General features: G+C 36.3%; 1 protein-coding gene across 1 annotated transcript in view; it reads left to right on the top strand.

Moving 5' to 3' along the window:
• The window catches only part of TBC1D5 (TBC1 domain family member 5), a 562315-nt gene that overhangs the window by 451865 nt on the left and 93408 nt on the right, over nucleotides 1-17042 (top strand). The window contains exon 17 of the mRNA XM_046674041.1: nucleotides 12435-12520. Within this exon, the coding sequence (XP_046529997.1) occupies nucleotides 12435-12520 (86 nt within the window). The remainder of the gene's footprint in view (nucleotides 1-12434; nucleotides 12521-17042) is intronic.

Consider the following 17042-nt stretch of genomic DNA (forward strand, 5'->3'; position numbering starts at 1 on the left):
CTGAAATATTGATACTACAGGTGGAGGTGTGGGAGTTTTTGTGCAGAGAGGTGATAATGGAGAAATGAATATAAAAAGAGTTGAACAAGAAGGATTGAAACGGGGGGTATGTTTAGAAGATCACAAAGAGATAGTGCCAGATCAGTAGGATTCCTTCGTGTGTGTTAGTTTGTAGTGAAATCCTGCAGCTGATGCCATTTAAAGCTTCAAGGGTCAGCCTTATGACATCTGAACTCCTGGATCTTCAAAGGACTGTGCGGAAAGAGCCAGTCCTACAAGAGGTCCAAAAGGCTGGCTAAGAAAGTAAGGATGATACTCTCTGACAGACTTTTGGTAACAAGTTCAGCCGGAATTGTGAAACGTTCTGCATACCTGTTTAACTTATGATGTGTGTGATATAATGAGTAGAAAAACTAAACTGAGAAGGATATAAAATACTTTTTGTCTTATATTTTAAGTAGCACTGAAGAGTTGTTTTATTTTTAATTTAGTGCAGAGAAGTATAGAGGAGAAATAGAAGTGGTCCCTGCCCATAAGCCCATTGTGGAAATAATTCCCACTGGTGGGCGGATGGGCGTGGAGTGATGAAGCGCATGATAAGGAAATCACAACAGTGTAAAAAAATACGAAGCGAAAAAAACAAAAGTCTTTTTCCAGTCACCCTTCACCTACATCAGTCCTTTTCCCCTTCCAGAAAAGAAAAAAAGGTGTGTTTTTAATGGTTTAAGATATAAGTTACATACCGTAAAAATCCACTCATTTAAAGCTTACAATTTAACGGTTTTTAGTGTATTTACAGAGATGTACAGCCCTCACCATAATGTAATTTTAGAACATCTTCATTGTCCCAAAAAGAACCCTTGTACCCATTAGCAGTCATTCACTACTTTCTCTCCCTCACCTAAAACTCCCCAACCCCGCCCTAGGCAACCTCTAATCTAATTTCTGTCTCTCTAGATTTGCGTTTTCTGGATATTTTGTCTAAATGGGTTCATACAATACGTATTTTTTTGGTGACTGGCTTCTTTAATTTAGCATAATGTTTTTGAGGTCCCTCCATGTTATAGCATATATCAGTACATCATTCATTTTTATTGCCAAATAATATTCCACTATGGATATACTACATTTTGTTTATCCATTTGTCAGCTGACATTTGGATTGTTTCTGTAGTTTCTATGAATAATGCTTCTGTGAACATTTCCTGTACAAGTTTTTGTGCGGATATATGTTTTTATTTTCCTGGATATGTACCTAGCAGTGGAATTGCTTGGTCATATAGTTACTCTACAGTCAACATTTTGAGGAACCGCCAAACTCTTTTGCAAAGTGGTTGCATCATTTTAGATTCCCACCAGCAATGTATGAGAGTTCAGATTTCTCCACATGAGTCCCAACATTTGTTCTATTTGCCTTTTTTAGAGCCGTTCTAATGGGTATGAAGTGGTATCTCATTGTGGTTTTGATTTGCATTTTCCTGATAACTAATTATGTTGAACATCTTTTCATGTACTTATGAGCCATTTGTGTATGTTCTTTCAAGAAATGTCTCTTCAGATTGTTTGCCCATTTTTAAATGGGTTGTCATTTTATTATTGAGTTGCAAGAGTTCTTTGTATCTTCTGGATATAAGACTGTATCTGATATATGATTTGCAAAGATTTTCTCTCATCTGTGGATCCTCTTTTCACTTTCTTAATAGTGTCCTTTGCAGCACAAATGTTTTTAATTTTGATAAAGTCCGACTTATCAATTTCTCTTTTTATCCCTTATACTTTTGGTGTCATATCCAAGAAATGATTGCCTAACCCAAGATCACAAAGATTTACTCCTGTGTTTTCTTCTAAGAGTTTGATAGTTTTAGCTCTTACATTTAGATCTGTGATCCACTGTGAGTTAATTATGTGTGTGGTGTGAGATAAAGGTCCAAATTCATTCTTTTGCATGTGGATATCCAATTGTGTTTGTTGAAAAGGCTATTATTTCCACGTTGAATTGTCTTGCTCCTTTGTCTAAAATTAATTAACCATAAATGTGAACGTTTATTTCTGGACTCTCAGTTCTATTCCATTAATCTATATGTCTGTCCTTAATGCTAGTACCACACTGTCTTGATTACTGTAGCCTTGTAGTAAGTTTTGAAATCAAGAATTATGAATTCATGAACTCTGTTTATCTTTTTCAAGATAATTTTAGTTATTCTGAGTCACTTGAATTCCCATATGAATTTTAAGATCATCTTAGCTATTTATATTTACGTAAAAGCAATTATACTTTGTATGCTGGTCTTTACATTACTTCCCCCCCACCCCCACCATTTATTTAATAAGTCTTCTCTCTCAAGGCATTGTAAATGCAGTGTCCACCAGGAAATGATAGCTCTGTACTTCTACACAGAATAACTACTGGGAAAGGAATGGCCTCCAAAGATTCCTCTTAACCTAGATGGGAGGCTTACCTAAGACCTTTTCGTCCTTTCTGAATCCCGATGAAGTCTGCAGCCCTGTTTCTTCTCACTGCTTCAAAGTTCCATCCAGGGGGATCTTGGACCCCAAATCACTGATTGGATTCTTCAGAAAAATGACCTCTTAGAAGAGAGTTATTTTCTTGAAGCATTTCTGGCTGTAGACTAAGAAAGTTCAGCTACTTCTAAAAAAAAATGGTGAGTGGACAGCGTCACTTATGGAGTGTCCCTCTACAAATCTGGCTGCTTTCAGCTGCCCCACAGCAATGGAAACCCTCTCAGAGAGGTTAGCACAGAAGGAGTGGGCTCTCCAGAAGTAAACAGCTTGCTTCACTGTAACTAAGCATTCCCCCATCATCCTCACCCTCATCTGCCACCTAGCCCCCCGTCTCATTCTTTCGTATAAGGCACCATCGGATGCTATCCAGGACAAAACCTGTATATCTAACCATACCCCACTCCCGAACGTTATTTCTCTCCAGGGCTGGTGTTACAGCATACCACTTGTTAAAATATTGAAGTACTTCCATATCAGTAGGTAAAGAAATCCAGCATTTGAGGGGTTAAAGCTTGGCACAGCAGGGGCCCTCCACGCATTTCCTCCAGCTCCCTCTCAGCCCTGATTGGTAGCTGCCTGTGCTGTGGCAGTTATTTTATATTTTGACTGTCACCCCTGCCACATGTATGCAGCAAAAGGGTTAATAAACTAATCCAGTGGTACCCATAAAACTACCTCCCCAAGAGGAAAGCTGATATCCAAAATCATCTGTCAGGTTTCTGAGAAAAGGCCCATAAATGGTCTGTGGATGGAATTCAGGGGCTCTAAGAACTTGAATGGGAAAAACTTACATGTTTATTTTCACTGAGCCCGTACTAAAATTTAGTATTTCCTTCAAATATGGATGAAGCCAACAAACTGCAGTAGTATTAGAAGCACCTGAAACATTTTCACTAATAGCAATCACAGATATTTTATATCATATTACAGTTGAAGATATCTTGAAATACCATTTACATTCAGTACTTCTAAATCATAGTAATGATTAGACCAGCCACTATATCTTATTTATTACATTAATATAAAAGCACATTTCACTGTTATAAATTTGTTCAATATTTTTATTACTGTATTTCAGTATAATTGGTTTCCCTTATAACCCTGTGTATTTTAGTTTATGCATTTAAAAGCATTATTCTGGAGCTGGCCCAGTGGCGTGATGTTTGAGTTTGACGTGCTCCACTTCGGCAGCCTGGGGTTTATGGGTTCAGATCCCAGGCATGGACCTACACCACTCCTCAAGCCATGCTGTGGTGGCAACCCACATACAAAATAGAGGAAGACTGACACAGATGTTAGCTCAGGCCCACTATTCCCCAAGCAAAAAAAAGAGGAAGATGGGCAACAGATGTTAGCTCTTCCAATCTTCCTCACCAAAAATAAGTAAATAGAAAATTTTTTAGGGGCTGGCCCAGTGGCAACAACGGTTAAGTGCACACATTCCACTTTGGCAGCCCAGGGTTCGCCAGTTCAGATACCGAGTACGGACATGGCACCACGTGGCAAGACATGCTGTGGTAGGCATCCCACATATGAAGTAGAGAAAGATAGGCATGGATGTTAGCTCAGGGCCAGTCTTCCTCAGAAAAAAAGAGGAGGATTGACAGATGTTAGCTCAGCGCTAATCTTCCTCGGGGAAAAAAAAATGTAAAAGCTTTATTCTGAAAAGGGGGCCAAAGTCAACCACCAGAAAGCAGAGTAATCTATGGCACAAAGATTAGAAACCCTTAACATGAATACTATGTAAGCAGCTTGCAATTGATGTGCCAATTAATATCACTAGATATTTGAAAGGGCTTTGGTTTTATGCCTGAGCTATATCAAAAGTTATTGATTAAAAAGAAAATATTTTACAACACTGTCTACTCTTTAGAGAAATTCACACCTGATATTAGTAGTTTTGTCTTATAATGACACATGAAATCTAGAATGAACTAATCAGGAAAGGCAAGAGTCCATCTGTAGGGAGTCTTCTCGGGTCTCTGGCTTAATGGGCATACTTTCTAAAGTAGAGATCGGTCTCACACAGGAGAATATGACTCTCATCTGTGTGTTATTTATGTTGCTTTTTGATTTCTCTCTTCACTTAGACATTTCAAAGTTCAGTATTGATACTTCATTGTTATACTAGAAAGCATCATAAAAAATACATTGTAAACGAATGACCCTAGTAAGACTGGATTTATATAATAAATGAATTTTTAATTCCGAGGTGTTTTATCATTGAAATTACTCCCCAAACTGCCTTAGAAGTGTGGCTGTGCAAGGCTTTCTTTTACCAGGCCTCACTGTGCAGGGGCTTAGCTGTCGTTGCCTTGACAGTTACAAAAACTGGTCATGAAAGGGAAGATGGTGGAGAGAGAAGATGAGGGCAAAGTTTCCCGACCCAGGGTTCTCAGTCCCATGGGGTCACGTAGACTTATTCTTGGGGATTCAAAAATCCTAAAACCATTTTTAAATTGCTTCTATTTTGATGGTAATTTGTTTAAACTTATTTTAGCATTTCTAAAGATAAAAATATACAGTGATAATTTTTATATCAAAGATTTTAGTTTCTTAACTCTGGTTCCCAAATTGGAATATTCAGGAGTATCTTTTGAGGTTGCCTTCTTCTTTTTTTCCTTTGTATCACTGAAGGCGGGGGGAACCACTTTTCCTGGTTAGGAAAAGACAAATGAGTTTCCAGATTTCTTTAAACCATTGAAGTGAGGCTTCTCTTCTCTCCCTCTGCTCCCAGTGAAGGAGGGGAAAAGGTGAGGAGGTCAATACTGCTGAAAAGAGCTAACCAGCTATCTAAAAGGAATATTTTGAGGCCCAGTGTTAGTGACAAAGAAAATGTGTAGACCTAAACTACTTTCCATATTTTTATATATATATATAAATATTGGGGGGCATGCTACTCTGGTATCTTCCTGCATGTTAAATTCAAAAATGTAAATACATTAGAAAAAGGAACAAATTTTATTTCTCTTTTGGTGTCTATTTATTGTGTGAAGCTACAGTCGAGCATAACGCACAGGTGGTTTAAAACGCTTCTCTGCCATCTGAGATCTCAGCTTGCCAGGGTATGGATGGGGATGTCACTGCAGGGAATTGGGCTTATTCAGTATGTAAAATGAGGCTGGCATGGGTTCAGAGGTTTTGTCTGTGTCTTTACCCACTTAGCAATTTTTTGCTTCTTTTTTTTTTAACTTTTGAAAGGCCTTTTAAATTTACTTTTTAAAAAAATTTTAATTTGTAGATACATAGATTAGAATTACCTGAACTTCTCTGTCAGTTCCACTAAGATTCTTAATACCTAGTATTTGTTATATATATTTCTTATCAAAATACATGGGAATTATTAGTATATAAACCAGAGGTCATTTTAATCCTGTTACTGAAATAATACTCAATTTACAACCTGTCAGAAAGATTTATTTTCTTTTTTTGATGAAAACCTATGTTAACTTGATGACTACATTGTATCCACATTTTGGATTTTGTAATATTGTAAAAAATCAAACTAGGTTTTATTTTCCAAAATTTGATTTGTGAGCTTATTTTCTACTAAGCATTTGACATTTAATTCATGGTATGAGTTGTTTGAAAAAGAAGGAAAAGTGGTTGTTTAGATAGGGAAGGTATGGCTCAATATACTGTTATATGTAAATATGAGTAAAATGAGTATTGTGTCAATAACAAGTAATATAAAAAGAAAATCAACTCTTGGGTAAGTGATGAAGAAAGAAATAAAATTCAAGCCTAGGTTAGACAGCAATATTTAGATAATACCACTTATTTAAATATATATTTTTTTAAACGAGAATTTTGTGAGCATTTAGGATTATAATGTCTGCCTTTTTGGTCCAGTGTGTTACTGGATCTAATTTTAATGAAGAGGGCAGTATGTGGCAATAGGAAATAGAAATGGTGAGACCTTTGTGGACCCTCTAGCAATCAGTGAATATCAGATCACAAATTTCCCCAGCTTTAATTACAGGCAAAAGAAAAGACAAAATTAGCATTTTAATATAGAAATATCTTAGGCTTTAGGAGAATTATGATAAATCTAATGTTGCCTAGTGAACCAAAGAGGGGATATTACAACAAACTGTCTCCTTAGGAATATTTGTTTAAATAAAGGCAACAATACTTCATCCTTATCTTTTTTGGATAATTATTGCTATTTCAGGCTGTTCTTTGTTCCAGGTTTAAAATACCTTTAGTTAAAAAAAAATGTAATTGGCAGTGTTTGTTTTCTATAAAACTCCAAGAAGGGAAAAATTCTGTTTGCTTGGCACTAACAGGATAATTATTTTAGGGAGAGTTTTCGCTCTAGAGCTCCAGTTCGCTGGTGCCGTGGCATCTCTGCACTTGGACGCGTTTAGGTTATCTCGTTTCAGTTACAGCGTATTAAACTGACTCCTCTTCCGTGGCTGAGATTTGCCCACCTGTCTCCCCTAAAACACCTGCAACATATGTTTGCATAACCCTGTAATGCTTTGCCTTTGGGGTCCTGAGAAATTCCCCCAGAGCTTTTTGCTTATAAACAGCTGAGCAATTCGTTTTTCTAATGATGGTTGCTTTTCCCCCAGCATTGAGGCAATAACATATTCACTAAAATAAGAGTCTCATTTTTCATCAAAGAGAAATGTTCAACATATTTTTGCAGTGCTATTTCTCCTTCTGAGCCTTATTTTTTCCCCTTTTCTAATCCAGCATGCTAAAAACTAAGAGTTGGTAGCAAGATATTAGGGAAAGAAAACTAAGTAATTCTTCATTTGTCAATATTTTCTTTTCCTCATGCCAAATGTGCAGTATATTGTAAATATAAATCAATCTTTTCTGTTAAATAAATGACTACAGGAACTTTATCAGTTTAATGTAAAAATTGTGACCAATAAACTATAAAAATGCTAATAATTTGGACATACTGCAGGAAATCACTTTAATTTTTATAACCACATAAGCTGGCAAACAAATGTGCATTAATAGCATAGTATGCTTTTACAATTTTTTTGAGTTTATAAATGTATGTTCTCCTATTCTGAGAAAGAAGACAGCCTTTCTCCCCACATATGAGATCCAGTGTGCATATTTCCCTAAATATGTGTTTTTGCTTTTTAAAAATGTAATATTTGATAAAAATCTACCCTGAATTTATATATGATTATCAGAAGTATGAAATATCACTTTCTCTACCTATTTGTTATCATGAATTTTAAGTTCTCAAACTGTCAAATCTACTCTCAAATTAAAGGTCTGTTTGTCAGTTCTCAGTGGTTTCAGAAGATAATCATAGCTTCCATTTCATTGAGTTTTTATCAAGTGCCCGGCGCAGAGCTGTGCAGTTAACGTTCATTGTCTCATTTCATCCTTACCCCAGTTTTGCAGCTGAGGAAACCAGAGCTAGGAGTGTAAGTGACTCCTCTCAGCCACGCAGCCAGCAGTGGATGGAGCAGGGATCTGAGCAAAAGCCTCGCTGACTTCTGGTCCCTTGCCTCCCCTGTCAGGCAGCCTGGGCCCCTAAAGCAGATGAGCAACGTTATGGTTACCATAGTCCCTTTGTTTTTAACATCTATCTTTAACTCTTCTTTAAGTCCTACTGGTACATTCATAAATTGGAAGAGGCATCGCTGGAATTGCTTTTCTTTTGCTCTTCTCAGGTCTACATGTGCTTATAAATAGACAGCCCTTTGAAAGGTGCTGTGTTGTTCAAAGCAGGATGAGCACTTCAGACTCTTTCTCCTGGAGTCTCCATATAACAGTTCAAAAGGAGAGAATCATCTTCAGGTGAGGGACGGGAGTTAGGGGGTCAATCTAGAAAGTACCATTTGTAATGACCCTTGTTGGATGAGTTTGATTTCACCAGACTCAGAACAAGGAAAATTGTCCATGTACTATCTTGTAGTTAATTGTACTTCTTGTAGCATCTAGTTAGTTGTACTTAGTGTGGGTTAGCATTTAAATATTTGTATACTACCACAACAAATTGAGTCTGAACTTAAAATACTGAAATACTACTATGGGAGTAAGGGTGGCAGGAGAGGAGAGTGATGTGCAAATCTACAGACTTCCATAACAGAGTAGAGCAGAGGGGAGTTGTCCACCATCAGAAGTCATCCTCAGTAAGGAAGAGAGTGTTTTACCTGAAATTACATTGAGGAATGGCTTGCTATCATATAATATAGACCGCAGAAGTGGAGAATGTTAACTATAACGGAGAGGTTGGTTAGATTTCAGTCAGTCTTACCTCTTGCATTGATTGCTGTCATTCAAGCACTATTTGTAAATTGATTTTGTGATCGTGCCAAATTAACAAAAGTGTTTTAGAAATTCAGAAGTACAGCATGGGCTTTGTTTTGTTTTCTTTTGTTTTTCCATATAGCTTCCTCCCGGACACTTGTTTCTACCACTATCTATTATGCTTCTTTACGTCATTTTGTCCACAAGACTTTTAAGAAGCCTCCCCAGAATCCAGCCCGGCTGTACCATGGGTGGTATTTTCAGCGTTCTTCATATATTGCCATAAAATAAAATGCTGATGAGAAAACTTTAAGAAGGGTTCCACAGCTTCTTAACAGAGAAGAACTGAGTCGTACTTGAGAAGTTAACTTCTCTTGCAGATCTTGCAATCTTGCAGATGATTTATTTCAAGTCCATCCATTTGGTCTAGGAAAGGCGTGGTAAACCCTGGGTGGACTGAATTTGTGATCTGCATCTTCTTGTATACTTATATAGACTTCCCGGGTCATGAACCTACTTGGTATTCCTCTGTACACAAACCAATATAAGTTAAGCTATGATTACCATTTTGCTATCTTTCTTCCGAAGAAAAATTCACCAAAACACAAGAGATTTTTTTAAATGTACATTGGTTTGGAAAAGCTTCTAATAGTTGAAATTCTGTCAAATGTGAGAATGGGTTTAAAATAATTACTACTTTTTCCAATCCAGGCAAGATATAACATTGAACTTGTCAACATCACATGTCCTGCACAATGAGAAATTACAAGTGTCATGGGGTTTGGTCTTTCCTACATACGGAGTTCTATATAGGTAGAATTCTAATGGCTCTTATATTTTAGAGGGAACTCCAGATTTTTAAAAATCAGAACTGTTATATTCCTATAAAATTTTATTTGGGGAAAAGCCTTTAAAAAAAGAAAAGCAAGTGTCTCTTTACTTTTAAAATGTTTCTGTTAGAATACTGCTCACTTAATCTCACCCCCCCTAAGGAAACCATTGTTATCATTTTGGCACATAGTTGTGTGAGAAGATATTGCTCCAAAATGTCTTGACTTTTTGAAACCTTATTCAGAAGAGATCGAACTACCTGAATTGAAAGCAAGGAATTACAGGTGAATTAAAGAACTGTCAGTACTGAATTTTAATGTACAAAACCATTTGTGCCCTTTTTATTATTCATGTCTATACATGTTGATTTGTATAGCCACACATTGGTGTACGTCTATGTCAAACATTTAATTCTGTGCTGTCCATTACAGTAGCCACAAGCCACATATGGCTCTTGAGCCTTGAAGTGTGGCTAGTCCAAAGTGAGATGTGCTGTAAGTATAAAATTTACACTGGATTTCAAAGACTTTGTACAAAAGAAAGAATGTAAAAATGTGTCAATAACTTTTTATATTGATTACATGTTAAAATGACACTGTTTTGGATATACTGAATTAAATAAAATATTACTACATTGACTTTCATTCGTTTCTTTTTTTAATGTGGTTGCTAGAAAATTTTAAATTATATATGAAGCTTGCATTTGCGGCCCACATTGTATTTCTATTGAAAAGTGCTAGTCTACATCATCTATCTGTCTACGTACTTAAGTTTTAGTAACAGCATTATCTTCTTAGAAAACCCTATTGAATAACTTCTAACTGTAAACTCTGATTTTATTTTCTTACGTTTTAAATGCTGTTTTTCAACATCGTCTTTTGATTCTTTTTTTCATCCCGGTACAGTAGTACTCTAAACTGCCTCTCCCTTTGACACTCATGTCTCCTAGGAATTTAGATAGGCCTTAGTGAAAGCAATACTTGAGCCTCATTCATATGTTCAAGTTAGTCATTATTCCTAATAACGGCTTTAAGTGCTTCGATAGATCAGCACTTGGTGTCTTCAATTGCTTGTCATTTCTTTATAAAGATGTTTCAAGAAATTGCTCCATGCAATCCCTTCTGTCATTGTTTCTAGCAAAAAGTAACATAATCCTTTATTAGTTTGTTGGAAGTCAGAGAAGAAAAGGCTTTTTATATTAGCAAAAATAAAATGTATTTCCAGGTACTGAGAATAAAAGAGCAAAATTAGTCATGAGTGATAATCCTGCAAAGGTTAATTTTTTAAATAAATCGTGAATGTGCTGGCGATCTGCCAGTGGCTCTAACCTCTATTTTATTTTCCCATTATACTTGGGTCCAGGTTGTCATCAGCTACCATGAGGAAACCTATGTAATTCCTAGAGAGTGAAAAGTTGCACTGTTAGACTTAATAGTGTGGTAGTCATGGAAGCATCAGTTATCTTCATCAAGGCAATTCAGATTTGATTATTGTAGAACTGTGTTGAATACCAAACCAGTGGAGTAGTAGCTGGAGCTAAATCAAGGGATTGTCATTTTCGTCAGATGATTAGGGCTGACTTGGAAGAGATATGAAAGGGTTGAGCTGTGTAAATATTCTCTTTTCAGCAGAAAAAGAAAAGGTCCATCATGGCCATTAAGATGCAGCTTGTTAGCTTGATGAATTTCAAACTGTTTAACCTTAGCAATTACATATCCCCACCTCCATGCAAGTATATCAGTCAGTGCCTTGGGATTACGTCTCCAAGGATTGATATTGAAGCATATTGGTAATGTTCTGTTCAGATAAAATGTAGCCTTTCTGTGTCTAGATCGATCTCTCAAAGGACAGGGTCCAAAGTCCTAATTATTAACTCGAATTATATATTCAGGTAAACATTGGAACACATTTATTTGTAAGTTTTTAAAAACTTTTTAATGAAAAATATAATTTCACATTTTAGGGATAATGATATTCATTTAATTTATGCTATTAACATGTTGTATTTTATAAACTGAAAGTATATTTGTTTAATTTTTATTTGCCTATGAGGGACTTGATACATTTAAATAATAAACACATTAAATAATAGCAACATATTTAAATAGACACATTCGACCTAATGATTCAAGGACATTTCTGCAATGATTATAAATAATATTAAATGACAGAAAGGGCAGTATATTGCTGCTTTTATGAAATGTTCCTTAGTCAGTTTGCTTTTGTATTGTGATGGTACCCTGCTAATATTTCCACTACCTGGGCACTTATTAAACTCGCATGTAAGAATAGATGACTTAGAAATTGCTAACTTTAAAAGAATCGCTGACTTCTGAAATAGCACATTGATTTTTGGAGAAGAAAGGCTCGGTGTGCCATCTAGTGGGCATATTTAGCATTCTAGTTGTCAAAAACCAGCAGGAATTTTTACTCTTCCTCCAAAATACAGCTTTCTTGACACTTTGTGTCTCTCAGCCCTAACACATAGATTGTGCTCATGTTATATCAGATAATTTTTCAGTTTTATTCTAATTTGATCTGATTGTGTTTTGGAAAGTCAGGTTGATCAAAATCATCAAAAATAAATCTAATGACAGGAATAAATCCATATGAACTATGAGACACATAAAATTAAAATATGTTAAAACAATTTCAATGTTTAATCAGGACCAAGGACAGTTAAGGCAAAACTTAATAAAAACAAAACTAAAGCGTGCTAATTATTAAACTTTATTGTTAGACGTATTTATTTCTGAAAGAATATAAAAACGATCATTTTTGTTCTTTTATGTGTTAATATATAATTTAAATAGCTTTATACATTTTAATTTATTGGGTTTTTTTTTCCTATAGAGAAATCCAAGACCAGTGACTTATCAATTCCATCCAAATTTAGACTATTACAAAGCACGGGGAGCAGACCTCATGAATAAAAGCCGGTAAGTCCTCTTTTCTCTGATGAAAGTTATAAATCCCAAAGATATTCTGAGAGATCATCAGGAAATTTTACACATTTGCTGGAAATAATTTTCCAGCTTTTAAAATATCAATGGTTAATACATGTAAGGAATGTTTGTTAAATAAATTATCTGAGTTTTTTTTAAGGCATAAGAAAATTATATACGTTAATGTCAGTGGTAAGATAAAAAAATAAATAAATATAAGAGTACTTGGTACAATTGGAAGTTAGGCAACTTCATTTTTCTAACACTAATAAACCTGAATAAATTGTGCCTACTTGCATAATCTCTTTCTAGATCCTTGCTTTTGATTGAAAAGAGGCAGTTATATAATACATTTTTAAATTATTTCAGTAACAAAATTAAAATTGGGTTTCCCAACTGTCTTTAGAACTACACAATAAGCTTATAAATGCATCTTGTGTGTGCATTTGTGATTATATACATAGAAATTTTAAGGGTCACTGTAGGGATAAAAAAACATAAAATCCTACTTTTAAAAGAAATTAACATTGGCATAAAGGGTTGATGAACAGTCTTGTTCTTTCATAATACCGTACTCAGATGTCTCAAGAGTTAACTTGTCAAACCAGAACCATCTCAAATTAGAATGTAATTTCAAAGTTTGCTGTGGAAGACTAAAATGTTAGTAATGATAAATGCTGCCAAGTTGTCCGAATTTTCTTCCTTAAGCATTGCTTATGTGCTAGCTTTTCTTCAGTAGGATTCCAGCAACCTAAATATACATTTGTGGAGTACACATACACGATGTGTTCTGCTCTTACTTGGAGAGTTAAAAAGAAGACATAATTCCTGCCACATAGAAACTCATAGTCTAAGCGGTGAGAAGAAGTGTATAAGAAAGCGGCTAAATTTAAACTTGTATTTTGAACCCTGTTTTAGTGTAATGTTATTTTTAAAGTACCTATCCCTGACTGAAGTCTGTCTCATGTTTTGATGTGCTGTGTAATTATGAGACAGTTCTACAGCCCAGGAGGCTTCTCTGAAGCTCTCTTCTGTTTGTTCACTTCATCTGATTCCTGTTTCACAAATAAAAGGCTATTCCCTACAGTCACTTTGTTCATTTAATTTAACAAATTTGTATTGAGTACCAGACTCTTATTATTCTAGGCATTAGAGATACAGAGTGAGCAAACCAGACAAAAGTCCCTGCCCTCAGGAATCTTACAGTCTAGTCACTTGTCCCCCCCGCCTCCCTCCATCATGTCAAGTATTTAGTTTGGGTATGTTTAAAAGAACAAGGTATTTTAGGTACTTTCTTCATACAAGATCTTTCTAGCTAGAGTCCCTTCTTCTTTCCCCTTTTCTCCTACACCACTACCATTAGTTTTCACGCAACAGCCAAAGAACTCTCAATTTACAGCATATTATCTCACAGCCCCACTTAAACTCCTCCAAAGGCTTTCTATTACCATTGATAATCCAGTCCTCTCCCTGTGCCCCTTCCCTCTCTCTCTGACCTTGTGTCCTTCCATTCTCCCCTGCTCTTCCCTCCCATGCTTGCACTTGCTTGGGGCCTTTGCACTTGTCTTCCCCCTTCCTGGGGCACTCCTCCCACCCTCATCTTCCCTTGCGTCTTCACGAGGTAGGACTCAGCCCAGATATCATCTGAGAGGGGCCACTCTTGACCTCCCTGTTGTCTTCTCCTCCCCTAGTCACTCTCTACCCCATTTCCCAATCTTATTTTCATAGCGTTCATTACCTACTGAAGTTCTGTGCTTCATTTATGTGTGTATCATCTGTCTCCCCAACTCCCCTGCTAAAATCTGAGCCTCCTGAGGGTAGGCGCTTTGTCTTTCTCATCACTCAAGGACACCTCGGATGCCTGGCATAGGAAAGTTACTCAACAAATATTTTTTTGCATATACCCATGTATTATCTTTTTACATTTTCAACATCTACTTTTTGCTCAAAGTGGAAGTGGACTGTACCCTTTCCTTTCTTCCTTTCATGTATTCTTTCTTCTATTTAGCTTTCTGTCCCTGCATTTTTCTTCTAAAAATATTGGTTCTGTTTTATTTGCTTGTAAGCACATTGAAATTCTTGTGCAAAGTATCATTGTGATGATTGGAGGGAAAGTTTTTCATCATCTCTGTTGCAATTTCAAAGCTTAAATTGAAATTGAACCAAATAAAACATAGCGTGAGAACGTCACAGACCAGTTAGGAAAGGAAGAGTTAATAAATGGTGTTGGGAAACTTGACACATCTTTTGAAAAGGTATCTAGTTATAACCTTACTATACACCAGAATAAATTCCAAGTGAATCACAGTGCACTCAAACAAGCAAACATAGGAATAAAATGTGTGTCTCTCTGACCTCTAGTTACTAGGAGACTTTTTAATCTTAAAAGTAATGAAAGAAATCACAAAGGTGACGACCAGTGGATTTTGCTACACAGCTGTTTTTAAGTAGATATGTAAAAAATAAACTGAATCAAAAGGCAAACAGAAAATTGGGAGAATATTTGTAGTGGAAGTAACTGATAAATTGTAACATCACTAATGTATAAAGAACTTATGCAGGTCAGTAGGAAGCACAAGACCCTGTCTCAGTGGCCACTCCAGCTCTTTTGGATTCTCCTCCTCTGCCTGTAAAGGTTGGAACACCCTCCAGGGCTTCTTTTCTTCTCTGCGTTCATTCCCTAGACGATTTCAGCCCAGGTTCATGGCTTTACATACCATTTATGACTGAAGGGTCCTTAATTTATACCTTCAGTTTGTCTTCTTCCTTTGAACTCCAGACTTTCAAATTCCACCACCTACTCAGTATTTCAGTACTCTTGGATGTCCCATATGCATCTCAAATTTAGTGCTTCCGAAAACTAAACTTTTGGTTCTACCTCCACAAACCTGTTTTTCCCACAGTGTTTCTCCATCACAATAAATAGCACGACCCAGTTGATGGAAGCTTAAAATTGCCCTTGCCTCCTCCTTTTCTTTCATATCACACATGAAGTCCATCAGCAAATCCTCTTCAAAATGTGTCATGAAACAAATTGCTTTTCTCCCTCTGTACTGCTAATACTGAGTCACCACGTCACTGCTCATCTCTCTATTGTAGTCTCCTCACTAGTCTCCCTGCTTCCTTATAGACCCTTTCCACATGGCAGCCAGATTTATGTAAGTCAGATCATACCACTCAACTGCTCAGAGCCCTTCAGTGACTTCCCAAAACATTTAGGATAAAGCCCAAAGCCTTTCCAATGACCTGCAAGACAGGCGCTACATGATCCAGCCTCCTCTCTCTCCAGCCCCATTTGCTGCCACCACTCTTCTCGCTTGTTCATTGGACTCCAGCCGCACTGGCCTGCTTACTATTCCTCAAGGACACAAACGTATTCCCACTTAAGGAGCTTTGAGCTTGCTTTTCCCTATGCCTAAATTCTTCCCCAAGAATCTGCATGGCAAACTTCTATCCAGTCTGTATTCAAATATCATCTCTTCGGAGAACCCCTCTTTCACTGCCCTGTCTAAAATAATGGCCCCATTTATTCTGACCCTTTACTTTGTTTTTGTTTTTCATATCAATTCTTACTATATGAAATGGTATTTTTAACTTTTAAACAATTTTATTGGGTATTTTTTTCTTTGTTTCTTGCACTGAAATGTAAACTCTACATGTTTGTCTTGTTAACTGTTGTAACCCTGAGCCTAAAATAGTGCCTAGAATACAGTAGGTACTGAATGAAAGAAGAATTGCAAACAGCAAGTAAGCATTGAAAAGGCTGTTCAAACTCATAATTAGTCAAAGAAATGCAAATTAAAACACCAATAAAGTACCATTTTCACCTTTCAAATTAGCAAATTAAAAATAAATGAGCCAGAGATAAATAAGTCCTAGGGATCTACTGTACAGCATAGTGCCCATGGTTGATAATTCTGTATTATGTACTTAAAATTTTGCTAAGAGAGTAGATCTTATTTTAAGTCTTCTTATCACAAAAAAATAAAATAAATAAAAAATAGAGTAGGAGGAAACTTTTGGAGGTGAAGGATATGTTTATGGTATAGATTGTGGTGATGGTTTCACAGGTGTTACTTGTCCCCAAACTCATCAAGTTGTACACATTAAATATGTCAATATGTTTGTATGTCCACCATTCCTCAATAAAATGGTTTAAAAATGAGTGAATAAGTAAGCAAGCTAGCACTGGTAAAGGTATATGGATACCCTTAGTCACCAATTGATGGAGTATAAATTGAGACAAACTTGATAATCTTGCCAAAGAATTCTTCCAATTCTCTATGTAGCAATTATAACCACTATTTATTCCCTGGAGGTTTGTTTATCGTGTCGCTACTTTATCCATGATCAAAAACCATTGTAGTTACGAAGTCATCAGTAAAGTCCCCATTTGGCTATTTAAGGCTTAGGATGCTTATACCAGGTGGGGCCCTTCAGCTGTAATTAGGCTTGCAACTACTTTCTTAGCTTTTTAGAGTCTATTGAAGAGTTAATGCATTAGGGCTGTCATTGT

Source organism: Equus quagga, chromosome 1 (genome assembly GCF_021613505.1).
Source record: "Equus quagga isolate Etosha38 chromosome 1, UCLA_HA_Equagga_1.0, whole genome shotgun sequence".
Taxonomy (NCBI): domain Eukaryota; kingdom Metazoa; phylum Chordata; class Mammalia; order Perissodactyla; family Equidae; genus Equus; species Equus quagga.